Source organism: Oryctolagus cuniculus, chromosome 12, assembly GCF_964237555.1.
Source record: "Oryctolagus cuniculus chromosome 12, mOryCun1.1, whole genome shotgun sequence".
NCBI classification, from domain to species: domain Eukaryota; kingdom Metazoa; phylum Chordata; class Mammalia; order Lagomorpha; family Leporidae; genus Oryctolagus; species Oryctolagus cuniculus.
In genome coordinates, this window is record NC_091443.1 from 88,712,158 (window position 1) to 88,740,120 (window position 27,963).

The 27,963-nt window shown below is 37.3% G+C and overlaps 1 protein-coding gene and 1 pseudogene across 9 annotated transcripts in view; both read right to left on the reverse strand.

Moving 5' to 3' along the window:
- Positions 1 to 27,963, reverse strand: part of DENND4A (DENN domain containing 4A) — a 131,002-nt gene that overhangs the window by 57,288 nt on the left and 45,751 nt on the right. For all 9 annotated transcript variants that reach the window (XR_011380939.1, XM_008268877.4, XM_051821822.2 and 6 more), the window contains 10 exons: positions 23,062 to 23,131; positions 20,736 to 20,905; positions 18,650 to 18,891; positions 15,808 to 15,874; positions 14,142 to 14,200; positions 11,362 to 11,506; positions 10,904 to 11,079; positions 7,957 to 8,057; positions 5,618 to 5,836; positions 4,192 to 4,337 (listed from right to left, as the gene is read on the reverse strand). Coding sequence is in view for 8 of the 9 variants with exons in the window: in XM_008268877.4 (XP_008267099.2) it covers positions 4,192 to 4,337; positions 5,618 to 5,836; positions 7,957 to 8,057; positions 10,904 to 11,079; positions 11,362 to 11,506; positions 14,142 to 14,200; positions 15,808 to 15,874; positions 18,650 to 18,891; positions 20,736 to 20,905; positions 23,062 to 23,131 (1,395 nt within the window). In the remaining variant the exon portion in view is untranslated. The remainder of the gene's footprint in view (positions 1 to 4,191; positions 4,338 to 5,617; positions 5,837 to 7,956; positions 8,058 to 10,903; positions 11,080 to 11,361; positions 11,507 to 14,141; positions 14,201 to 15,807; positions 15,875 to 18,649; positions 18,892 to 20,735; positions 20,906 to 23,061; positions 23,132 to 27,963) is intronic.
- On the reverse strand, positions 26,623 to 27,493 carry LOC138844703 (large ribosomal subunit protein uL6-like; annotated as a pseudogene).

Consider the following 27,963-nt stretch of genomic DNA (forward strand, 5'->3'; position numbering starts at 1 on the left):
AAATGTTTTTAAGTATTTGAAAGATGGTAATGCACTGTATATTTCAGGGAGTTCTGCTTAGTAACACTAAGGACACAGTTCATTTCTGCTCCAACTACTTATAAAGTTGTAAGAGATATCTTGGATCTTATGACAATTTATTTTTTATAATAGAAGAGTTCTTTCAACTATAATATACACAAATATTTTAGTATTATTTTTCAGTTTTGATATTCTGACTAGTCATTAAAATCTATAAATACAATGTTAACCCATTACATATGTTTTGTTGGATCTAGACTTTCCCCTAGTTTTTTTGAAAGGCAGAAAGAGACAAAGAGATCTCTCAACTGCCAGAGTTGGGCTATGCCAAAGCCAGGAGCTGGGAACTCAATCCTATCTCTCACGTGGGTGTCAAGGACCCAAGTAGTTGAGCCCTTTCCTGCTGCTTCCCAGGGTGCATGTTACAAGAAGCTGGAGTCGGGAGCAGAGCTAGGACTTAAACCTAGGCACTACATCATGGGAAGCAGGTGTCCCAAGCAGCACTAACCACAATGCTAAACAACCATCCTATGGATCTAGACTTCAAATAGGTAAGTAACATGTTAAACATAGTCTACCTAGAAGCAATGATTATACAATTAATAGAAATTTCCTTTTTGAGAATTCTCAGACTTCATATTCTTTAAGTAATTATTTCAATCATCTGCATTTATTCCCATCACAAAAACAGCAGAAAATCCTAGAGAACATTATGTATTAATTATCAGTACTAAGATACTCTCTTTTGGACATGATGCCCTAGGTGCCTGGCAAAATTACAAGTCTAGATGTCTTTTAAGTGTTTAACTATGTGAGCCAACTATACGAGTTCCTAGCTGAAACACAAACCCATGAGCAAGATGCCTAAGATAGGTAAAAAACAAAGGGGAACAATATAAGACTTTTCTAAACTATTGATCGGATTCCTACAACTAATTCAGCATTCCCAAGTGGATTCACAAATTCATTGGCTAAAGCATGCTATTAGCAAAAAACTGCCCTCTAATTTGGTCCTTTATGAATCACTTAGCTTGACACAGCTTTGCTTTCTTCTTTTTTTTCTCTTATCATGGGCATTATACGATCATGGATACTACAGTAGTAAAATGTATTTACATAATCACAAATTTATAGAAGAGTTAAGAGTACAGTGTAAGTAACTTCTTTTCCCTTAATTTTTGAGCATAAGATGTCTACATCCCATAACCCATCCCCCATAAATAATTGAGTATGTAGATACTTCATACAAAAAAGGACATTCCCTATGTAACTACAACTGGAAACTGGAGTAAATATATTACTACTTAATTCTCACATCACACTGAATATTATCCTAACAATGTCATGCCAAAAGAATTCTGTTTTAAACTGTCAAGTGCCTTTACTTCTACTTTAGTTTCTCAATTTTTCCTTTATTTTGACACTTCATGAGTTACAGAACAGATATTTTGTAGAATATACCTTAATTTTGTCTGTATGATATTTCCTTGAGATTACATAGGTTATACATCTTTCACAGAAATATTACAGAATTGATGTTACAGTCTCATTTCCAGCTTTCTATTTATAAAATTATCCTTTCCCACTTTTGTCATTAACATGTATTTTGGGGAGAGGTACCTTGAAACTATAAGATTCTGATACTCATCACACTTTCAGCTAACTGACTGTGTGGTTATGGTTTCCTATTTTATTCAACAGAGTAATCTACTACTGATACTTGACACTCAAATATCCCAGATTTGCCAGTGAAAAATCCCTTCAAACTGGCTTGTCTATGTGTGTTTTAACATGTCTCTCATTATTCTTGGAGCAAGTCCTTGTTTTCTACCACACAATACTTTAGGATTTGTCTTGTACTTTCCTTGCCCTAGACCTGGAACCAATCATTTTTCTAAGGAGCCCTGATTCCTTTTGGTAGAGAATGGTATTTAGAAGTCAAAAACCTACACATCAGGTATACTCTTTGCTATTGGGATATGGCAGCTCCCAAGTCCTCTCAATGCATGTGTATGTACACATAGACATATAAACTAACATCCACAGTTATTTCTATATGAATCTCTGAAAACTACAGCAAACCTCCAATTCCATTCCAACACTACAGGGTTCATTTTAGTTTTTTTCCACTTCATTATTTTTAAGTCTTTTCCCTGACAGGAGAAATTTTATTATCTTCAGTATACTTACTTACCTGATCAATCCTTCCCGTAAGTACCCTTCTCCCATTTCCATCACCACCCCTCCCTCATGCAGATGACTTTTTATGCCTGATTTGCCTTTTTTTTTTTTTTTTTTTGGACAGGCAGAGTGGACAGTGAGAGACAGATAGACAGAGAGAAAGGTCTTCCTTTACCATTGGTTCACCCCTCCAATGGCCGCCGCGGCAGGCGCGCTGCAGCCAGCGCACCGCGATGATCTGAAGCCAGGAGCCAAGTGCTTCCTCCTGGTCTCCCATGCGGGTGCAGGGCCCAAGCACTTGGGCCATCCTCCACTGCCCTCCCGGGTCACAGCAGAGAGCTGGCCTGGAAGAGGAGTAACCGAGACTAGAACCTGGTGTGCCAGTGCCGCAGGCGGAGGATTAGCCTATTGAGGCGCCCTGATTTGCCCTTAACAATTCCTCTCCAGGCCAAATCTTACTCCCACACTGCTGGCAACTTCCTCATATAGATTAAACTCTAACACTCCATTCCCTGTGCCCAACCCATGGGGATGCTTTCCTCACCCTGCCCAGATTCTGACAATCCATGTTACCCACATGATGTATGGACATCTTTCTAAATCTGTTTAGGTTCTTTTCTTTTTCTTTCTTTCTTTTTTTTTTTTTTTTTTTTGACAGGCAGATTGGACAGTGAGAGAGACAGAAAGGTCTTCCTTTTCCGTTGGTTCACCCCCTAATGGCCGCTGCGGCTGGTGCACAGCGCTGATCCGAAGCTAGGAGCCATGTGCTTCTCCTGGTCTCCCATGCGGGTGCAAGGCCCAAGCACTTGGGCCATCCTCCACTGCACTCCCAGGCCATAGCAGAGAGCTGGACTGGAAGAGGGGCAACTGGGACAGAATCCGGCGCCCCAACCGGGACTAGAACCTGGTGTGCCGGCGCTGCAGGTGGAGGATTAGCCTATTGAGCCATGGCGCTGGCCATGTTTAGGTTCTAAAACATTATAGCACTTTGCTTCCCAGCATGGACACCCTATTCTGCTTCTCCTCTGATTCTCCATGCCAGACTATGGATCTGCAGGGATATTTTCCTCTCATGGATTAGGTTCCAACATTCCAAGCTAGGCTGCTGCTCCTTCCTCACCCACTCTGGGCCATCATTCCCCCATCTCCTGTCTCCAGCATGGATACTCATCACCTGGCTTTGTAACACCTAATGACATTAAGACTGAAAGAAAAGGAGATGGTTTCAACATGCATTTAAAATACCAGAATACCTTAAGATAATTACTCTTTTTTTTTTTTTTTATTTGAGAGGTAGAGTTACAGACAGTAAGAGAGAGAAAGGTCTTCCTTCCGTTGGTTCACTCCCCATTGGCTGCCACAGCCGGTGCTGTGCCAATCCGAAGCCACGAGCCAGACCAGGCTGAAGCCAGGAGCGTATTTCTGGTCTCCCACACAGATGCAGGGGCCCAAGCACTCAGGTCATCCTCCACTGCCCTCCTGGACCACAGCAGAGAGCTGGACTGGAAGAGGGGCAGCCAGGACAAGAACCCGGCGCCCATGTGGGATGCTGGCGCCACAGGCGGAGGATTAACCAAGTGAGCCACAGCGCTGGCCTTGATAATTACTCTCAATTGTAGAAATATTTAGGTGAAATACCTGGTTGGAGCATGTGACAGCCCACCTCAGACAAAACAAAGAGGTGAAAATTAAGGACACTCAAGTTGGGGTCCACAGGTTTAGAAAAGATTCCCAGTCTACATGTGGACAGGTTAAGGTTTGGGACTTGACCGCTAATACAAAGCTCATGATTTAGTAAAATCATGCAAGATACTTCTAAGAGGTGTGGTCTATAATTTCTAGCAGGTCACCACAACTTTCATCATAAGTGGTCAATGACGAAAACAGATGTAATTTAAATTTCATTAAAATCCATAAGTAAAATCTGTAACTCATAACATTTATAGCAGTTACAAAAAATAAAGGCACTGTAGATACACTGTTACTTACTTTATCTACACAATCATCAAAAAATGCCAGGCTTGCATCTTTATCACTGACGAAAGAGCATTCCTCAATGAAGCGAATAAACATTTGTGTTTTGGTCATCATATTGTAGAATTTTTGATGTGACCGATCCCGGCTTCTTAAAAAAGCTGTTCAACACAAATATACAATGTCAGAATATATATCATCATTCTTATTCATAGAATTTTTGAGCAAGGAGGAATCTGATCAATCATCCCATCTACACACTGTGTACACATACTATTTCACAGAAAAAGAAAAAGTGACCTGACAAAGAAATAGCAAAGCAATAGGGAAGGAACACAAAGATCTCTCAAGCCCTCATCTAAAATGTCTCCACTGTCTTCTCACTGCCTTGAAGATTACATATAACTAGTGAATCTCAAAGTATTTCTAAAGCTGCTATTTTTTACCCAGATGCCTTGCATATCATGCACACATTTGCTCTCACGCAAGAGAGAGATATATGGCTTCTTCAAAGCAGTGACCCCTTCTCTTGTGTTCATTTAAACTCATGTCTTTCTTACAGAAAACATCATAAAAGTTTATTTCCTGATTTCACATTCTACCTCATTTATGCTCAATTATACTGCACTTGGGCCTTCTTTTGGGCTCATGAACTCAAGCTCTTTCCAGGCTCAAGTCCTCTGCATAAACTGTTCTCTCTGCATAAAACACTCTCCACGAGATTCCTGTTGCCTAATTTCTACTCATTTTTGGGATCATGGCTCAGCTGTTATTTCAGAAAGGCCTTTTGTGATCTAAAGTTGTTCAGTGATACTATTTTATAATTGCTTATCCTCTTGTCTATAAGCTCTGTGAGAGAAGTGGCCATTTCTCTCTTTTTTTGTGACCATGTCTATTTTTCATACCCAAAGCCTAGAGATTGGAGGCAATCAACCTCAATTACACTTATTAAATGAATTTCTTTCAAATGCTAAATATTACAAAAGAAAATAAATACATAATATGATACCAATTATAGTCCAGGGCTTCCTAGCCTTTCTGACTTCACAGCATAAGCAAAAAATATTTGGGAATCATGCTGAAACAAAACAAATGAAGGTACTCAAGCCTGGAGGTGACCAGCTCAGGTGACCTCTGTACTTCCAACGCTGCTTAAAAGCTGAAAACATCAAAATCTTAACACACATGTGGCCCAACACAGTGCTATACAGTTAGGGGCTCTGTACTACATAATAATATTTTGCTAATAGGATTATATCTAATGTGCCTGAGAAACAACTAGTCCTATGGAAATGGATTACCAATAGAGTTAGTTTTCATATATGCTAAAAATAGGTGGTGTATATTTTGGTATATATGGGCTACCAACCCAGATAGCAATGGAATCATCCCAAAGTTAGGTCAACAGCAAAAGAGCTATAAAAATCATGTTCTCACTTACCCTGCAGGGCAAAAAGAGAAGTTGCATCTGTGGCTGTCTCAGATGGGGCTTGTGTTATTGGCCTTAAGTAAGATCTATAGCCTTTTAAAATAGAGGCCATGAAAAACAAAAATGCCTCTTGAATTTCCAAATCTATCATGTGCAACCTCTTTCCAGAATTAAAATCATAGTCATTCATTGCTAAGTCCATCAGTCCATCATCTCGTGGTCTCTGCTGCACTGTGAAGAAGCACAGTGTTAGTTGTTTTCTTCAAACTGTCAAAACTAATGTTCATATCAATATAAATTTGTTTTATTTTCAAAAGGGTTCAACCTAGCTCAACCCTTTATTTACATAACTTTATAATATGTAAACCTTAGTAAAGCTTGCCATTATCTCTTTTAGGCTTTCCATAGTAAACATAAAATTATTCCTGCTTATCTAACTACCATCATAAAAAAGGTTTATGTTCAGAAACAACTATACATAAATATGGTAATAAAGACCAAACAGCACAGAAACTGGAAACAAGATTAAATGCAATAACCCTTCCTCCCTCCCTTTTGAAACATAGTTTAAAAAGATTCAGCCCTTCAGTAGAGTTGACTGCGCTGGTTCATTGATTTTAATGTATCTAAACATCACTACAATTGGTGCTGAACTTTTCTGCTATTCAAGAGAAATACAAGTACTTTTATGAAACAACTATGGTAACAAATAAATAGGTACATAACTGATGTGTTCCATAAGATAAAATCTTGCTATATTTGATGTTTTTCCCATATCTCAAAACTTACAAGTTCCTTTGTAATTATCTACTTGTTACAAGAATTTACTCTGTAAAGATTTATTTACTCATTTGACAAGCAGAGTGATAGTAAGCAAGAAAGAGAGAGAGAGAGAGAAAAAGAGAATAAATATCTTCCATTTTCTGGAACACACCCCAAATGGCTGCAGAAGCTACAAGCCTGGAATCCTATCCAGGTCACCCACATGAGTGGTAGGGGCCCAAGCACTTGGACCATCTGCTGCTGCTTTCCCAGACCCATTTAGCATGGAGCTGGATTGGAACCAGAGTAGCTGGGACTCAAACTGGCACTCCAAGATGAGATGCTGGTGCGGTTCATCCTGCTGCAATACAACGCTGGCCCTGATTTTACACTGAAAACTGACTTTTTCCACGTCTATTTCCAACTATACCATAAGCATCTTGAACCCTCAAAGGTGTGGGCTACCTCCTCTGTGTGTATATATATATATATATATATTTATATTTTTTTTTGACAGGCAGAGTGGACAGTGAGAGAGAGGGACAGAGAGAAAGGTCTTCCTTTGCCGTTGGTTCACCCTCCAATGGCCGCCGCGGCCGGAGTGCTGCGGCCGGTGCACCGCGCTGATCCAAAGGCAGGAGCCAGGTACTTATCCTGGTCTCCCATGGGGTGCAGGGCCCAAGTCCTTGGGCCCTCCTCCACTGCACTCCCTGGCCACAGCAGAGAGCTGGATTGGAAGAGGGGCAACCGGGACAGAATCCGGCGCCCCGACTGGGACTAGAACCCGGTGTGCCGGCGCCGCAAGGCAGAGGATTAGCCTAGTGAGCCGCGGCACCGGCCCTCCTCTGTCTATATTTCATTTAATATAAAAACAAGAACTGAGGCCATATTTCACAGATAAGTATTAAGTTATAGATTCTGAATGAGCTGTTATAATGCCTAAGAAATTTATCTGGATAAAGAAATACAAGTTTAATTATTCTTACTGGTAATTCTGAATCATTGTCAATAAATACTCTTACATAAGATTTACTAAAATATTCTACATCTGAATAAATTCTCATTTTGATTAATTTCTTAATATTTTTGGCAAATTTCTATATTCAAACTATTTGAGTAAGCTCAGTATGAAGAGCTCAGCATTTCACAGAAGATGAAAACCATATGATCTAGCTCTTACCCACCACTGAAATCATCAGCATTTTCTACTGTAGTTTAAACCATCTGTCTTAGATTTTCAAAATTTTCTATTCCATTTATTTGAAGAAAATATACAAATAGAAGCCCCCCCCCCTTTTTAGCATGGTGTGTCAGTAATGATAAAATTAAAGAAATCAACTATTTTAATATCTTTAAAAATTTTTATTACTTTAAACCAGAATATGAAAATTTGGTAAATGTGAAGTACATATTTTATAAATCTTCAATTCAGTTTCTAACAAATTTTGCTTTTACGCTCATTTTCCTTAAAAAGCATATAAATATTTTTCTTTAGATAAAACAAACATTACCCTTTTATAAGTAAGGCAAAATAACCTGATCCCCTTTCCCAGATTAAATCACCTCTGCTAACTGAATTATCCACTTACATTTTGCCAGTTGCTGGTGCAAATTATTTAGTGTGTTCATCAAGTTTTTACAAGGCTTCTTTGGAAGTATCTTCCATGCCACATTTTTCTTGTCACCATTTCTGAGATTAAATCACAACAATAATATATTTGTTACATGGGCTTTTTTTTGGGAGGGAAACCTATTATTATATGAACAAAAAAATGAAACACATACAAAACATTCTAGTTAACAGGAGAAAACCCTGTGGGGTAAATTGTGATACTGTATACTTAAAAGCTAACTTTTTAAAAGATTTGTCTATTTTTAATTTATTTGAAAGGTGGTGGTGGGGGGGATAGTGTCTATCTGCTGGTTCACTCCCTAAGTGGCCACAAAATCCAGAGCTAAGCCAGGAGCCAGGAACTCCATCCTGGTATTCCACATGGATGGCAGGGGCCCAAGTACTTAGGCCATCTTCTGCTGATGAGCAGGAAGACTGATCAGAAGTAGAGCAGCCAGAACTCAAAACTGGAGCTCTGATATAGGTTGCCAGTGTCTTAAGTGGTGGTTAAACCCTCTGAGCTACAATGCGGCCTCTAAAAACTAATTTATATGAGGGGAAAACCTTGCAAACACAGCTCAAAACTTATAATTATGTTAGCACTTGGCAAAGTCTATGTCCACTGGCATCATGCTAATCATTACAAAGCTTAATGTAGTGGTTATTACTCTTAAAGCCCATTTAAGAGTGTTTAGACATGTGAATATTAGAAAAATGCTATTCCAAGAAATTTTCCTTATATACTTTAAAAAGCATTATAGGGGCCGGCATTGTGGTGTAGCTGGTAAAGCCACTGCCTGTGATGCAAGCACCCCATATGGGCACCAGTTCAAGTCCCGGTTACTTTACTTCCAAACCAGCTTCCTGCTAATGGCCTGGGAAAAACAGTGAAAGATGGCCCAAGTATTTGGACTCCTGCCACCAATATGGAAGACCTGGAAGAAATTCCCGGCTTCTGGTTTTAACCTGGTCCAGCTGTTGTGGTCATTTGAGGAATGAACCAGAGAATGGAAGATCAATCTCTTCTTCTCTCTTGCTCCTCTGCCCCGCTCTGTAACTCTGCCTTTCAAATAAATAAATAAATCTTCGGAAAAAAAAAAAGAAAAACCATTATAAAAATTTGCAATAAACTAATGATCCATAGAGTTTATCAAAATATTTTGATGCACTTAAATATTTAGTTTCTTAGGGTAAGTAAAAAAAAGTGTAAGTAAAGATTATTTTTGTTTATTTCAAAAAAAGAAATAATCCATACTACTAAATTACTTGTTTAAGGCAGAGCATTCCACAAGACTGTTATAACTGTAGAAAGGATATCTGTTAGAAAGTTAGGTATCTTTGTTTTTGGATAGGATCTTATAATCTCCTCTATTATAGCTATCAAATAAGTATAAGCTATGTGCTCTTTGATAAATGGCTTTAAAAATCTAAGTTTGGGCTTCCTTGCTTGGCAGATGGGTTAAAAACTATCTCACAATGTACAGAGATTAATATGAGATAGGTTATGCACATATCTTTATGCCTAGTACATGCTAGATATTAATTTCTTTCCTTTCTTCAGAAATTTGATATTCAGAACTCTGTATTATAGATATCTAAAAGAGGAGGAAAAGGAACCCAAAAATTCCATACTCAGGATTTTTTTTTCTTAAAAATTTCAATTTGGGGCTCCAGAATTTCTGAATAAAAGAAAGGTGAAGGTTGTTAAGTATACAAGCCTAGTCCTCTCATATGTTTGGAAGGAAAATGACAGCATGAAAGAGGAATATTTATGGGTGTAAAAAACTCATACATTTTTGGTTCTTTAACTCATAAAAAACTGATCAAAGCAAAGAATATATAAATCAGGAAGGAAAAATTCCCTGAACAAATATTCGAGGAGGGAAATACTAATTACCCTGATTTGATCATTATACAGTTTAAATGTATTTCATTATACATTAAAACCATGAACATGTATAATTTTGCATCAATTACAAATGAAAAAAAATCTTCTCTGAAAACAAAAAAATAGTTTCAATAGCTACAACATAAATATTATTCCAATATAAAAAGAGAATAGTTATAAAATCCTTGTATTCTAGAATATAAAGGTGATGAGTTTATGTATAATTTTCAGAGTTACTTAAACATTTTAAAACATTACTTTTCCTATAATGCATTTATATTCTATATATATATATTTATACAAAACTAAGATTGAAGTATTAATCCAGGACTAATATTTTGATTCAATTTGTCATTTTATTACCCTTATTCATCTGACCAAAGAGAAATAAATTTTCTACTTCTACCCTCAATTACCTTCTGCTAAATTTATAAGAAAGTCTACAATTATAATGTTTCTAAATTTTTAAAGCTTGAGGACTGGGGCTGGCATTATGGCATAGCAGTTAAGCCTCTGCCTGTGATGCCAGTAACCCATATGGGTGCTGGTGCAAGACCTAGCTGCTTTACTTATGATATAGCACCCTGCTAATGCACCTGGGAAAGCAATGAAAAATGGCCCAAGTGCTTGGGCCCCTGCACCCATGTGGAACACCTGGAAGAAGCTCTGGACTCCTGGCTTCATTCTGGCCCAGCCCCAGACATTGTGGCCATCTAGGGAGTAAACCAGCAGATGAAAGACTTCTCTCTCTCTCTTTCTCTCTCTCTCTCTGTAACTCTGCTTTTTAAATAAATAAAAATAATAATTCTTTAAAATAATAGTTTAAAAAAAGCTTGAGGACTAAAGGTATATTTTCTTCCCAATAAAACCTTTAATGCCTTACATCTACTCCATCAAAGTATAGTAAACATGAATTCAAAAATAGCGATATCATCAAAGATGAAGAAAACAACGTATTTCAAAAGAATCCTACTTAGTGATTACAATTACCATTGTATTTGGAAATTATTAGGTTGCATCACTAAAATGTACTTACTGAGAAATGGTGTTGGTATCCAGGTCAACACAACTGACATCTGGTGGAGGATCATAGAGATCAAAGTATCTTGAATCAATCCCTACTATGAATGGACATGGTGCACTCAAGACATCTGCCAAAGCCAGTGGGCAGAGAGGCACATATGGGCATGGCCAGTGGAAAGGAAAAATCATCTTGGATAAACAAAGGGTAGGAGAGTATTTAGCTTTTGACATGGCAGCATAATTTATCAGCACACACACAAAATTGTCTTTTCAATATTATCACCTAAAGTTTAATGCTTAATAATGAATTAAACAGTTGTAACTAATGAGTTAATGATCAGGAAATTAAAGTTGCTTCCAAAACATAATTCATCACTCTGAATTTTAGGTAAGCATTCAAATAGCTTTTAATTGTATGCATAAATTAAATTGAAAATAAATTGATTGCTAATGAGAAACTGTGATACTTACAGACACTAATGCTTCTGTCACACTAGTAAGCACAGAAGGTCGTAAGGAATGAATGAGAATTTTATGTTCTGTTACTGCAAACACCAGTAGTGTTACAGCATTCTCAGGGCCTAGATTCTGAAGTAGTGTTGAAAACTTGCCACCACTGTCAATCCAAATAAAAACGTATAATTAAAAAATAGACATACACACCTACTTATCTAAAACAAGGGAGAAAAGTTCAAGGTTAGGGTCTGACTTGTATTATATATTCATCTCTTTTTTTATGCAGGGAGAACACTGTATCACACATGATGAAAATAATTCAGTTTTATAGGGCTTCAAAATCATTCATTCTTCTGTAGTATATTCAATATGGAAAATGAAAATTCACTGCTTCATTTTATATAAAAATATCTGACATATATGCATGTCCAAATAACAAATTCAATTTACAAATAGGATGCTTTGGTTGAAAACAAATTTTTAAATGGAAATCTTTGAGCATGGAACATCTACTGTAATTATCAGAAAAACTATATGAATGTAAGCCCAACCTCCCTTAAGGTAAATAAGTATACATATTAAAATCCAGATTTATAAATGGATAATTCTTACTATTGTAATGGTAATAGTTATAGGAAATCAAGTGCTATAAAGTGATGAAATACAAAGCAAATTAATAACTAAAACAATAAACTCAGATCTCACAAAGGTAATGAAATACTGTGGCGTAGTGGGTAAAGCCGTCACCTGCAGTGCCGGCATGCAATATGGGCAACAGTTCAAGTCCTGGCTGTTCCACTTCTGTTCCAGCTCCCTGCTAATGTGCCTGGGAAAGCAGAAGAAGATGGTCCAAGTCCTTGGGCCCCTGTACCCACGTGGGAGACCCAGAAGAAGCTCCTGACTCCTGGCTTTGGATTGGTGCAGCTCCAGCTGTTGCGGCCATCTGGGGAGTAAACCACAGATGGAAACCTCTCTCTCTCTGTCTACAACTCTAACTCTTTCAAATAAATAAAATAAATATTAAAAAAAAATACTGAATTTACAAAACAGATAGTTCTGTATGCCAAGTAATATTCTGCCTATATTATGTTAAGTAACTGGTTTCAGTAGATTTTTTTTTTTTTGACAGGCAGCGTTAGACAGTGAGAGAGAGACAGAGAGAAAGGTCTTCCTTCCGTTGGTTCACCCCCAAAATGGCTGCTACGGCTCGCGTACTGCGCCAATCCGAGGCCAGGAGCCAGGTGCTTCCTCCCGGTCTCCCATGCGGGTGCAGGGCCCAAGCACTTGGGCCATCCTCCACTGCACTCCCGGGCCACAACAGAGAGCTGGACTTGAAGAGTAGCAAGTGGGACAGAATCTGGTGCCCCAACCAGGACTAGAACCCGGTGTGCCGGCGCCGCAGGGGAGGATTAGCCTAGTGAGCTGTGGCACCGGCTCAGTAGATTTAAAAAAAAAAAAATAAAGCAAAATTCTGGCCGTAGTGGCCATTTTGGGGGTGAACCAATGGAACGAAGACCTTTCTCTGTCCCTTTCTATAACTCTATCTCTCTCTCTCACTGTCTAACTCTGCCTGTCAAAAAGAAAAAAAAAAGAAAAAAAGAAAAAAGAAAAAAGAAATAAAGCAAAACTAGTAACAAAATGTCTCTGGGAGAAGTGAAATCATATCTACAAAAATGTTATGTATGTTCACAGCAACATTACTCACAGCAGCCAAAATGTGGAAACATTCCAACCAATGGATGCATAAATATGGTATCCCTTTACAGTGAATATTAACTGGCAATAAAAAGTGAAGTATGGAATCTCGCTACAGCATGGATAAAACTTGGGAACATGTAAGGTGAAAGAAGCCAGAAACAAAAGGTCACATACAGTATGATTCCACTTATATGAAATGTCTGGAAGAGGCAAATCTATAGAGACAGAGAGCAGATTAGTGGTTTTCCAGGGATGGAGAGAGTGTGAGAATGTGTTTGTGTGTGTGCATGCAAGGATGGGAAGAATGAAGCTACAGGCTTCTCTTTAGGGTGATGGAAATATTCTAAAATTTATGTTGGGGATAGTTAGAGAACTCTGTAAATACAATCACTGAATTGTATACTTAAATCAGGTAAACTGTATGTTTGTGAATTATTTCTCAATATAGCTGATACCCAAAGGAAGTCCATGGGTATTTTAGAACCATTCATACATTGTCACAGTCAATGTTTCTAGTGTGTTTTCAGCTCTAAGTTATGAAAACACTGGTCACTCTGGGCTGAGAGCTGGTGATGAAATCATCTGTAATTCTTACAAAGTTACTGTCAAGAATGGCAGGTGGTTTCCCTTAGGTGCATGCCACATAATAACTTAATTACATTGTAACTATTTCTCTGATGGAAAAATTATACAGCTGATTAAATCTCAAAAAATGAAATTATAGAGAAAACATCTTTCATAATTTCTCTGTACTTTTAAGGTGATAAAATTCATTATTCTATAGTTTAATAACTTTTAAACAGCTTGTTAATTTTAAAATTAATTATATCTAAACATTCTTCAGAGGATAAAGCTAAAAATAATTATGATCCACACATATATGTCCATTTGTGTATCAGTATCTAATGTTGATAAACAGATATACAATTTTTCTTGAAAAATTGTACCCAAATATCTAAGAGAATCTAGATACAAAACAGTTAAATGAGAAGTATTTCCATCAACATCTGATGCTTTAGGTGGGAAAAAGAAAACATTTGTTTTTTTAGCTCACACTAGATATAGAGAAACACAAATAGAAACGAAGTTTTACTTGCCTTAGTGGAAGAGGTGATGAAACGGGCTGACTTAGAATCAGATTATCATGTGGTGATAACTGGAAGATTTAAAATAAAGTATTTAAAACATAAAGATGAACTTTAAAGCACCACTTTCTGGTTAAAAAACATATAGAATAATGATATAAAATTTCACTCCACTCATTTAGCATGACAAGGAATATTTTACATCACTTACTAAGGATCTTAACCACTCACCCCTTCCAAACAACCACTAATTCTTACTTTAAATCCTCTCTATTTCTGTCCTCAATATTTCCCTGCTACCATTTTAATGAATCTGCACTGAAAGAATAAATTATTCACTTACTACCATAAAACCAGATCAGCAAACCTATGGCTTACAGGGCAAATTCACAGGGTGCCTTTTTTTGTAAACAAAGTTTTACTGGAACACAGGCACGCTCATGCCTTCCACATTAACTAGCGGCTCTTGTGCTGTAACAGCAAGGCTGAAAAGCTGCAACAGAAACTGGATGCACTACAAGACTAAAATACTAGTATGTCGTATATAGGTCCATAACAGAGGTTTATCAACTACTATTGTTTTGCGTATTCAAATTCAATATGTTATATATAATTCTGGCACTAAATACCAAGAAATTACATGGGACTAGCATGTGGATATGCAGATTGATTATAAAGCTTATCAAAATGATAAACATCTAGATATTTTATCAGTATCCATAAAATATTGCAACTACTTTTATTCACATTTCATTTACTGATAAACACAGTAATGCACACACAGTGATAATATATGATAATCTTTTCTTTTATATAAATCACTTCAGGGGATAGCACTTTGTTGTAGCATGTAAAAGCTGCTGCCTGTGATACCAGTGTCCCATATGGCCGTCAGTTTGAATCTCGGCTGCTAAACTTCCAATCCAGTTCCCTGCTAACGGCCTGGAAAAATCAGCAGAAGATGGCCCAAGTGTTTAGGCCCCTGCACCCACACAGGGGTCTTGGAAAAAGCTCCTGGCTTTGGCCTAGCCCAGCCCTAGTTGTTGCAGACATTTGGAAAGTGAATCAGAGGATGGAAGATCTCTCTCTGTCTCTCCCTTTGTCTCTAATTTTGCCTTTCAAATAAATAAATCTCAAAAAAACCCAAAACTTCAAAATGATCAAATAAGCAAACAACTTACCTATCAAGATTACATACAAAAACAAAATAAAAACAGTAAGAGGAAAGATATATTCAATTGGGGAAATAAATGGGTAAAATTATTTATATTCATTTTAGACTTCTCCTTCACATCAAAGATATATGGCATTCCTTTCCTCTTGCAATATGTGCAAACATACAACTTTTCCTTCTATCTATTCTAAAACATTTGACTTAAATGATTGCCAAAGGCATAAACTTTCAAATACCTGGAACAAATTTAGAGAAGAAAAGCCCCTTTCTTCGTGTTAAAAATGCTGACTTCCATCTACTTTAACTCTGCATCCCTTTCTCTAAGGGAAAACAGCTATCTGGCAGACAGCTAATAAAACACTAAGGTCCCAAACTTCAATATCAAAGAGCATCTGGTTCTCTTTAGATTTCACTTGATTTTTCCCCTGTTAAAACTGTTATTCTTATGTTACATCTTGACAGCCAATAATAATCCACAGAGCCCTCATTTCAAGGAAATCTTACCTGAACTAAAATCCGTGGTCTCTGAGGAGATGGAAAAGGAACTTTATGCATAAAATGAGAAATATGCCTTAAAAACAAAGGAAAACCCAATTGATTCCAAAGTGAATACCATAAGCTACTGAGGTTAACACAGCATCACAAGGTCAAGCTGAGTTAAAAGTCCTGTACACTTATAATTGTAAAATCCTATACTATGAAAACCAGAGAGCAACTGACAACCAAAAATCATTTGTCCAATTAAAACCCTTTACAATAGTTACTCACATTCAAAAATATCTGTTAACGAATGTCTCAAAGGTCATTTTAACTTTTACCTCTCCCAGTGTAGGTAATTTACAACACATCAGTGATGTGGTTATCACCAAAGAAGCTAATTCTTACATCTTAAATAAACTTTCATAGTCAATTATTTATATTTTGGAAGCAAAACAACCAAAATTAAAGAGTTTAATTATTTCTAAAAGATGAAAAATATACCTTATAACAGTAAGTTACAAATTCTATTACTGACTTTAAAGGTTTTTACCCAGAATAAAATAGATAGAAAGCTAGATCAATGGTTTTACTTTGCATACTGCAAAACAGAAAAAAAGGCAACCACAGTAAAAAATTCTTTTTATTCTTTAAGGAACAACATTGTCTATTTCTGCTTTATTTTTCTTTTGAATATTATCTTAAAATCCTCTTGGTTTTAGAACTGAGATAATTTCAACTAGATAGAAAAACATACTAATTGTGCAAACATGTTTTGACTATTTACTAAGTATAATACATTGCCAGATATGACAAGGAGTGTAAACTAGGCATAAAGCTATTAGTCTCCACCATTAAGGCACTCACAAACCAAAAACAAACAAACAAACAAACAAACAAAAACCAAATGAGCAGCATAGAACACACAGCTGCTTCAATTATCTAAAGTAGTTAGAAGAGAAGAAATCCACGTGAGTCACAAACTGCTAAAGATCTCCCAGGTCCATTCAGGGAGGACCTGAAAGGTCAAAACTATCTTTATGTTAATACTAAAACATCATCTGCTTTTTCCACTGTGTTGAAATTTGCAATGATGGTGCAAAAGCATTGTGGGTAAAATGGTAAGGCATCTCAGGGTGAATCAAGGCAGTGGCAACTGTACTATGGTTGTTCATTATTATACACTCAGTAAAATAATGTCTATTTTCCTTAAAAAGTCTTTGATCAGATAATAAGTATCATTTATTAGTATATCAATGAAGTACATGAAGTAGATTTTGGTAAAGCACTGTTGAAACTGAGTTACAAGTGAATTAGCTACTTCTTTTTTCACAGAATGCCATTTTTGCTTAAAAGACAACTACCAAAAAATAGTTATCCAGTGCTGGCTATTCAGCAGATATTTTCTATATGAAAATAAACAGGACAAGGAAAACTACTGGAGGCATTTGTTGCTGATAATTAAACTCAAACTTTTTAATAAAAAGTGGAATTCTGCCACCATGTGCTTGACAGCTTCCCAATACTCAAAAACTTTTCTGATGAGAAGGGGATGATATCAACAAACGTGACTTTTTCAATATTAATAACAAAGTCTGTTTACATGTGGAAAATTTGCTTATAGTTACCAAAAGACCAATGCACAGTGCTACAAAATCATGCATGAGCAAAATTAATGAAACAGAGAAAGTTCATTGTTAAGGTTTCAGATTTCACATTGCAATTACCCACTTGTCAAGCTTTGGTGCAGTGCCAAAAAAGAAAAAAAAAAATCCGTAATTTTCTGGAAAGACATTCAAATGCTCCTCCCTTTTCCACCTACACATCTGTTTGAGGCCAGTTTTTGTTTACATACTTCAACCAAAACAACTAGTGCAATAGACTGAATGCAGATCTGTATATGAGAACCCAGCTGTGTTCGATTAAGCCAGCCATTAGAGATTTACAAAAATGTTAAAACAATGCAACTCTTCTCATTAATTGATTTTTATTTTGGAAAACAGTTATTTTCCAAAATGATATTTATGTGAAGATGTAACAGGATTATTATTTTGTCAATTAATAAACATTAAAAAATTTTTGTTTTAATTTCTATTACAGTAAACATGGATAGATAAAACAGACAAAAGTTCTTCAGGGTCCCCAATTTTTTAAGACTATAAAGGAATCTTTGGGCAAAAAACAACTTGAGAACTATTGATTTAGAATTTGGATGTGAGAGTAGAAAAGGTAAGGAAAAATCAAAGAATAAAATGGAGTACCGAGTGGTCTCATGATATCACCTCTCCAACAATTTTAGAGTTAAGAAGATTCTTCCAAAGTACACAAAAGAGCTTAAATGATAGATAAACAATAGTCGGACAATGGAGATATTTATATCTCATTTGTGTTATGTCTTATTGCAGAAAACATTCTTTTTTAGTGACTTTAAAGTATATCACTAAAATTAAAATTAAAAAAGGAAAAAAATATTACCTAATTTGTCTTTTACATTAATATTCAAAAATAGTGAGGGAAAATTTTAAAGGTTCATAACAAACCTAAATTTTATGTAAAAAAGAAATACAAAATTACTAGAAAAAGTTCCAATGTCTCCAGATAAAGATCTCTAAACTTCACAAGGAATTTTTTAAAAATTTAAATAATTAACTTAAAAATAAATGAAACACTGAATTTTCTGAGAAAATTATTTGCAATAACAAGACTATAAATGGAGAAATATTACCTGAATGAAATAATCAAATCCTTTTTTTTCCAAATAACTCTGAAGGAATTTAGTTTCCATATGAAGTTTACTCAATTACCAGTACAAATATACCACACAGTGGAAATGTTTGCCAAATTTTAAGCTAAAAGACGTCTAACTTACTTCTCAATTGGAAGAACATGAGGTCCAGAGATGGAGTAACGGTACAGAAAAGTCAGAAACTTCCTGAATGCATCAAAAAAAGGCCAATGAGAAAGAAGACAGATGCATTTGTTAGTGTGAATTGTTTTGGAACTATCAGATTTCCCATCTGCCAATGATGCTAAACCTAAAAGAAGTCTCTGTTTTTCTGTGAGATTCTCCTCAGGATATGGTTCATAAAACTGAATAGCAGCACCATAGACCTGCAAAACAAGCAATTTATTGAATAAATACACTTTGTTCAATTTGTTCCAATCACATCATCAGTTAAATCTATGCTTACTATGAGCCAACAGAGGTACCAGACACTAGGAACATATTGGTAATCAGTTATCTCTCTTGCTTTCTTGATAGTGTCATATCTATACAGTGCTTTCTTCTACATAGTGCTATTCTCATACATCTTTATTATTAAATACCTCATGTGTCTTTCTTAATGAAAAAAGGTGCTTAATTAAATTGTATGTTTAAAATAACAAAAGCAATTGTCTCATTATTCTTCATAAGAAAATGGTTAAAAATAATTATTTAGTAGAAAGTGGGCAGAATTTTAGATAATAAAATATAAATTCCAACTTTGGTTCTCAATTTCCTTATATTATGGTATGAGGATGTGAGACTACATGATTTCCAAGGTCCTTTCCAACTATAACAGTTTATTATTCTAAACTGCATTATATATTATATAATCTCTTTCGTATTACTTTAAAAACTTCATTATATAAAACGAACCTATGAAGGATCATCATTTGATGATGAAAAAATCTTTTATGATATTCAAAAATAAAGTATTTAAGAGGATGGAACAGACTGAACATTCTTTTAATAGAAAACTTTTATCTAATAAATACAATTTTTGAAAGTACAACTTCTGGATTATAGCAGTTTTTCCCCCCATAATCACCCTCCCATCTGCAAACCATCCCATCTCCTACTCCCTCTCCCATCCCATTCTTCATTTAGATTCATTTTTAACTAGCTCTATATACAGAAGATCAACTCTATACTAGGTAAAGATTTCAACAGTTTGCACCCACACAGACACACAAAGTATAAACTACTGTTTGAAGATTAGTTTTACCGTTAATTCTCATAGTACAACACATTAAGGACAGAGGTCCTACATGGGGAGCAAGTGCACAGTGACTCCTGTTGTTGATTTAATAATTGACGCTGTTATTTATGACGTTAGTAATCAACCAAGGCTCTTGTCATGAGCTGCCAAGGCTATGGAAGCCTCTTGAGTTCACAGACTCCAACCTTATTTAGACAAGGCCATAATCCTAAGTGAAGTTCTCTCCTCCCTTCAGAGAAAGTTACCTCCTTCTTTGATAGTCCCTTCTTTCCACCAGGATCTCACCCACAGAGACCTTTCATTTAGGTCATTTGTTGCCACAATATCTTGGTTTTCCATGCCTGAGATACTCTCATGGGCTTTTTTGCCAGATCTGAATGCCTTAAGGGCTGATTCTGAGGCCAGAATGCTGTTTAGGGCATTTGTCATTCTATGAGTCTGCTGTGTGGCCTATGTCCCATGTTGGATCATTCCCTCCATTTGAATTCTATCAATTATTATTAGCAGACACTAGTCTTATTTATGTGATCCCTTTGACACTTAATCCTATCTTTCTGATCAGTTATGAACTTAAACCGATCCTTTTAACTAGTAAGATGGCATTGGTACCTGCCAACTTAATGGGATCTAGAGTCCCATGGCAAGTTTTTAGCTTTACTCTTAGGGGTAAGTCCGAGGGAGTGTGTGCCAAACTGTACATCTCCTCCCTCTCTTATTCCCACTCTTATTTTTAACAGGGATCAATTTTCAGTTGGATTTAAACACCTAAGAATAATTCTTTGTTAATTAAAGATGAACATTCTTTTTTTTTCTATGTCTTTGGACACACCTTACTTAACCAAGTGGAAGAATTATGTAGAATGGATTTAACTTAACCAGTTAGTTTTTCTACTATTCCTTCCATTATACAAAATATTAGACTTCACAATGTACAGGAAACCCACAGATACTATTTGTTAAAATATATAATACCTTTTCAGCTGAGGCTCCAGTTAACACAAAGGTAGAAAATACAGGAAGAGGGTACTTGCTATTTGGTGGCCAACATTCAATTGTTGCACCCATTGGTAAACAAAATAGGGGAACAGACTCTGGTAATGAAAAGGACTCATAATCTTCTTGAGGATATCTACAAATCAGACCTATAAAATATCAAAAAAATTAGGCCATTACTTCTTGAGTTATGTGTTCATGATTTGAATGACAACAAAATGCATTATCATTTCACATATCTGGAAGGCTAAAACATTAAATACATGTTCATCAAGTAACTCTCAATGCGTTAGCAGGATTCAGATAGACATCAGTTCTCAAATATTAAAACTAAGTAACATTAGGGGCCGGCACTGTGGCATAGTGGGTAAAGCTGTCTCCTACAGTGCCAGGATGCAATATGTGCGCCGGTTCAAGTCCTGGCTGTTCCACTTCTGTTCCAGCTCCCTGCTAATGTGCCTGGGAAAGCAGAAGAAGATGGTCCAAGTCCTTGGGCCCCTGTACCCACGTGGGAGACCCAGAAGCTCCTGGCTCCTGGCTTTGGATCAGCCCAGTTCTGGCCATTGTGACCATTTGGGGAGTGAACCAGCAGATGGAAGATAGATCTCTCTCTCTCTGCCTCTCTAACAAATAAATAAAATTTTAAAAAGCACCCTAATTAACATTTTAACTAACTACTTAATATTTATCAGGCTTCATCCACAAAGACTACGTTAAGGCTAACAAGAAAAAGAATCTTATAGAAACATACATACATTTCTAAAAATTCAGTTTAGTCATATTACCTAACAGCACATTAATTTTTTAAAATTTTCAATATCCTTATTTGCATATGTCCACTTCATTAGTTCTCAATAATTCTCCCTCAGGAGACATTTACACATTCCATGGAACATGCATTTATATGAAATTATATATATACACATATATATAACTTCTAGCACAAACACAAGAAAATTATTCATAAAAACAGAAGAGTCATACTTTTACGTGATATTTACAATCTTTTCAGAACAGAACCAATTAAAGCTTAGTTTATAAATAACCCTAGAGTACATGAAGCTAGAGTTTCAAATGTCCTATATTTCATATTAGGTAGACTAGTCTGGAAAGCATTTTGTGGAACTTGAAACAAAAAATAAGTTCCTTGACCTTGAAACCCTTAAAATAAAGTAGAAGTCATCACTAGACATCGCCACAAAAGCAAAATCATAAAATGTGAATAAGAATGTTTGGTTCTGCCACTAATATCTCTATGATTATGGACAAATTGCATACTGATGAAACTGTTTTTCTCATCTATAAAGTAAGATTAACTACTTAAACTAAGGTTCAAGGCATTTCTAAAATTTTCTAATTATATGCTATCCAGACAGTAGGTCCATGAGGATCTATAGTTATCTCTGTACTGCCATCTCAAGTCATGAAGTAACAGTAAAGTTGGAAAGTACAAAAACAGTGATGAACTGTAGTTCCTAGAAAATCAACGTAAAAGAAAATCTTGAGTCTAATTTTTTTTTTATTTGACAGAGTTAGATAGTGAGACAGAGAGACAGAAAGGTCTTCCTTCCGCTGGTTCACCCCCAAAATGGCTGCTACAGCTGGTGCTACGCCGATCCGAAGCCAGGAGCCAGGTGCCCCCTCCTGGTCTCCTATGTGGGTGCAGGGGCCCAAGCACTTGGGCCATCCTCCAGTGCCCTCCCGGGCCACAGCAGAGAGCTGGACTGGAAGAGGAGCAGCTGGGACTAGAACCCGGCGCCCATATGGGATGCCGGCGCCGCAAGGCAGAGAATTAATCAAGTGAGCTATGGTGCTGGCTCCTTGAGTCTAATTTTTAAAATGTACATTTAAAAAGGCTAAATCTTCTCTCTTGTAAATATGATAGTATTTTTCACATTTTGAGAGTCTCTGAAAACTGAACACTTCATTCTAGATGGCAAACTATTTTATAAGTTGTCAGTTATGAAATAAAATTACATATGAACTAGAAATATGACTAAATTTAATAAAATACCACAGAAACATTAATTTCAGGAAATCAATATCTTTTCTTTCAAATTTACTAATCTAAAAACTTTGAAAGATATGGTACCTAGTTATTTATTTAAACTTAAAAGTTTTAAAAATCCACCTTCTGTTCAAATAAATCTTCCATTAAGCATTCAAAACATATGGATTAACTCAAAACTGAAAATTGAAAGACATGGGTTGCAGCATCAGTCCTGAAACTGCCACATCATAGGTAGGTTGTTTCTTTAACCTAACTGTTCTCCATAAAACACAATGCATGAACAATTATACTTACCAGCTTTGTAAGACACAGTGTTTGTCTTTGCCACCGATTTCTTATAACACAAGTACACTGCTGATCCCCACTGAATTAAGATAGAAAAAGAAAGACATATTTAATTTTAGGTAGCAATCTGATAAAACAGAATCTCTATGATCTCTCCAGTACACATTATCTAATATGTAGGAAAGAAGTTCTGTTTTTAAAATATTTATATTATTTAATTAATTTATTTTTAAGACAGAGAGGCAATGAGAGTTCTCTCAGCTACTGTTTGGTTTACTCCTCAAATGCCCATGATAGCCAGGGTTGGAACAGGCCAAAGCTAGGAGTCAGGAACTTAATCTGGGTTTCTCATGTGGGTGGCAAGAACTCAAGTACTTGGGCTACCACCTGCTGCCTCCACAGTGTGCATCAGCAGGAAGCTGGAACTGGGAACAGAAAAAGGACTTGAATCCAGGTACTCCAATATGGGGTGCAGGTGTCCCACGCAGCATCTTAACTGTTGTGCCAAATACTCACCCACGCCTGATAACTATTTTCAATTGGTTATTTTGTCAGCATTTTACTGGAGTCATTACCCACTTTTCCTTCAGAAAAAAAATTAAATTTAACATTTTCCCCTTGCAACAGCAGTAATAAGGAAAAATTAAGCTGCCACAACAACTTTGATTTTTTCCTAAGTCTAAACTTTGGACAATACTCATAAAATAAACAGGCACTTATGAGTATATCTTATTTTTTTAAAGATTTATGTATTTATTTGAAAGGCAGAGCTAGAGAGGAGAGGCAGAGAAGTAGGGGGGGGAGGGGGGGAGAGGGAGGGGAGGGGGGGAAGGCCACAGCAGAAAGCTGGATATGGAATGGTTTCAGGAGAGAATGAGAAGGAAATGGATATAGCAAATTACAACTCTTGGAAAGTTTTGATAAAAGGAGTTGAGAAAAATCAGTAATTGAATGGATTGTGGAATCAAAAGAAGCTATGCTTGGGGCTAGCACGTGGCGTAGCTGGTAAAGCTGCCGCCTGCAGTGCTGGCATCCCAGATGGGCACTGGTTCAAGTCCTGGCTGCTCTACTTCCAATCTAGCTTTCTGCTGTGGCACTGAGGAGTCTCACATTTCTAGGATCAGCTACAAAAACCATCATCATCACCAAATCTAGACTCGAGTCCAGCTGCCTATTTGACACCTGTACTTCTATGTTTAACAGCATCTGACATTTACCATGACCTTGTCCTATCAAACATGCTCTTCCACCCAGTGTCTTCCACCCCAAAAATGGCGCTACATTTACTACTACATTACTACTACTACTACTTCTGACAGAATTATCATTTTCCACTTTTACTGCTGTAGCCTTCTAATCAATCTCTCAGCTTTCTGTCTTATTTCTCAACAGTCCACTCTCCATAGCCAAAGTGAGCCTATTAGGATGAAATTAAATAATGTCATTCTCAAATGACTTTGTATCAAATTAAGAACAACATCCAAACTCCTTACTCCAGGTCACAGAGTCCTTATAAATCTGATAGCTGCAGCCCGTGGTCATGTCTCCAACCTCACTGGTCTCTCTGCCTCTCCTCAAACACACCAAGTATACATGGAAAGTGAGGCCTTCACACTTTATTACCTGTGCCCATTTTATTTGGGTCTGTGCTCAAATGTCACCTCATGAGAGGCTGTACTAAGTGTCCTGACCAAAACAGCACCCTCATCACCCTAACCTCTTTATTCTTCAGATAACTTGTTACTTCCTATAATTATATGCTATATTGGTTATCTGTCTTCCCCACTTGAATATAAACTCAGTGAGGCCACAGACTCTTCACCATGGGGCCGGCGCTGTGGCTCACTTGGTTGGTCCTCTGCCTGCGGCGCCGGCATCCCATATGGGTGCCGGGTTCTGGTCCTGGTTGCTCCTCTTCCAGTCCAGCTCTCTGCTGTGGCCTGGGAGGGCACTGGAGGATGGCCCAGGTGCTTGGGCCCTGCGCCCACATGTGAGACCAGGGGGAGGCACCTGGCTTTGGATCAGCGCAGTGCACCTGCCATGGTGGCCATTTGGGGGGGTGGACCAACGGAAGGAAGACCTTTCTCTCTGTCTCTCTCTCTCTCTCTCACTAACTTTGTCAAAATTAAAAAAAAAAAAAAAAAAAAAGACTTCACCAATATACTTCCAGTGGCTTACACACAGTAGGATTTCAATGAGCATCACTAAATAAATAAAAATTGATTTAAGTTTTTGAAATAGAAGTAAAATAATTAGCTCTATGAAAGACTGTTCAGATGCAAATAAAAATACAATGTCACTGAAAATCCACTACTACTACCACAGATTTTAACAATTTCCCAGTTTCCTTACTTCCATCCTTCCTTCCCACTACAATCTATTACTAGTTATCCTTTAAAAACAAATGTCAAGGGGCTGGCACTGTGGCATAGTGAGTAAAGCCACTGTCTGTGGTGCTGACATCGTTGAATCTATCACACTGCCGATGCAGCTGGGAGAGTAACAGAAGATGGTACAAGTACTTGGGCCCCTGTACCCACATGGAGAGACCTGGAGGAAGCTGGCTCTTGGCTTCAGATGGGTCCAGCTCCTGCTGCTGCAGCCATTTAGAGAGTGAACCAGCGGATGAAAGATCTGTCTCTCCCTCTTTCTCTATATATAACTCTGCCTTTCAAATAAATAAATAAATCTTAAAAAAAAAAAATGGTCAGAGCACATCACTCCTCTGTTCAAACTCCAATCTTACTTAGAATAAAAGTCAAAGTCCTACTTAAAGGCTCTATATAATTTGCCTTCTAGTTTCAATCCCACCATCCTTATTATTCCCTAAACAAGTTAGGAATGTTTCCTCCACAATACCCTTCCAGACGGTTTCTTCAATTTAAAGCATTTTTGGGGGACGGCCATTGTGATGCAGGGGATTAAGCCATCATTTGGGATGTCTATATCTGCTCTTTGGATCAAGCTTCCTACTGGTGTGCGTGGAAGACAGCAGATGATGGCCCAAGTACTAGGGTTCCTATCACTCATGTCGGAGACTGGGATGGAGTTCCAAGCTACTGGCTTTGGCCAGGTCTACTCCCAGCTGTTGTGGGCATTTAGGGAGTGGAACAACAGATGGAGGAGATACTCTCTTTGGCTCTCTCTCTTCCTCTCACTCTGTCACTCAGCCTTTGAAACAAACACACACACACACCCCCACACCCACAACATTCTCAGCCAGTGATATCTGAATGGTTAACTCCCTGTTTTCTTTCTTCTTCTTCTTTTTTGGATTTATTTACTTTTACTTGAGAGGTAGAGTTACAGACAGAGAGAGGGAGAGACAGAGGGAAGGGCCTTCCATCCACTGGTTCACTCCCCAAATGGCTCCAATGGCCAGACATCCATCATGGTTCTTGGAACACATCTGCCACAGATAATGGGAGACTACTATCAACCTCCACAATAGTCAAAGAAATACAAACTAAACTCAGAATCATTTCCTATTGGTCAATAATTAAAAAGCCAATAACATAAGCAACCAACGTTGGTTACATGTAGAATCTGGGAAAAAGACACTCTGGCTTCTGGGAATATACATTGCCACTAACTTTTCACAGCAATCTGTCAACTTTTTTTTTTTTTTTCAAATCAATAGATCTTTTGTTTCAATATTAAAATACCACAAGACACAATCTAGGTTCCTGTTTCTGTAGCCAGACAACTTTTAGGTCTTATTCATCAGCCTGCCGAACTGTTCCTTTTTCAGAGACATAGATACCATCCAAAAATTTTCTGATATCCTGATTTTTAACTGTTGTTGCCTGCTGAATCAAAGCAGCAGAATTGAAACAAGTTCAATATCACTTCCTTCAACGACTAATTCACCTTTCTGGGCTTGAGACACACTGAACAGGCAACTCCTGGCCTCATCTGAACCCTTCAGATGTACTTTTCATTGAAGAAATTTTGGATTTCAACAAGAGACCCATTCTCTTGAATAACCACATTGATGGGGAAGTGAGCATACACAGACCTCATCTTGTAACGGAAACCCAGTGTGACCCCCCTTGATCATATTCTGTAAATGACTGCAGATGGTGCGAACAGCTGCCAGTTCTTTTCTATTTCCCCACCATTTGTCAACCTGGAGCCTCTTCTTTTTCTTCCCCAGGAGGCTGAGTTCTACACTGATGTGACTGAAATCCCTCTGCAGGGTTCCTCTGGGCCCCTTCATAATTACTATGTGCCCCTTCAGACTAATGTCGACGTTTTCTGGAATGTTGAGTCTAATTGCTGAAAACGGTCTTCATTCTCGCAGTAGGTGTGGCAAGAAGAGTAAACACTTTTCAAAATATACAACATATTCATGGACCCATCAATTTATCTTTCTTTTATTTTTAAAGATTTATTTTATTTGAAAGTCAAAGTTAAGAAAGAGAGCAATCTTCTAACTGCTGGTTCACTTCCCAAATGGCCACAATGGCCAGGTACTAGAGCCGTTACCTGTTGCCTCCCAGAGTCTGCATCATTAGGAAGATAAAATCGGGACTCAAATCAGGCCTTTTTATGGGATGTGGGTGTCCCATCCACATCTTCACCACTACACCAAATACCTCTTCCTAGATTTACAATTTAAACCACCTTCCCATCTCTCAATATTTTTGAAAGTACATAATGGCTTTTATTTTTATTTTTTTGACAGGCAGAGTGGACAGTGAGAGAGAGAGAGAGAAAGGTCTTCCTTTTTTCCGTTGGTTCACCTCCCAATGGCCGCTGTGGCCAGCACACTGCGCTGATCCACAGCCAGGAGCCAGGTGCTTCTCCTGGTCTCCCACGCGGGTGCAGGGCCCAAGCACTTGGGCCATCCTCCACTGTGGGGAGCAACCCGGACTAGACTAAGTTACTGGAATTAAGACTTATTCTGTG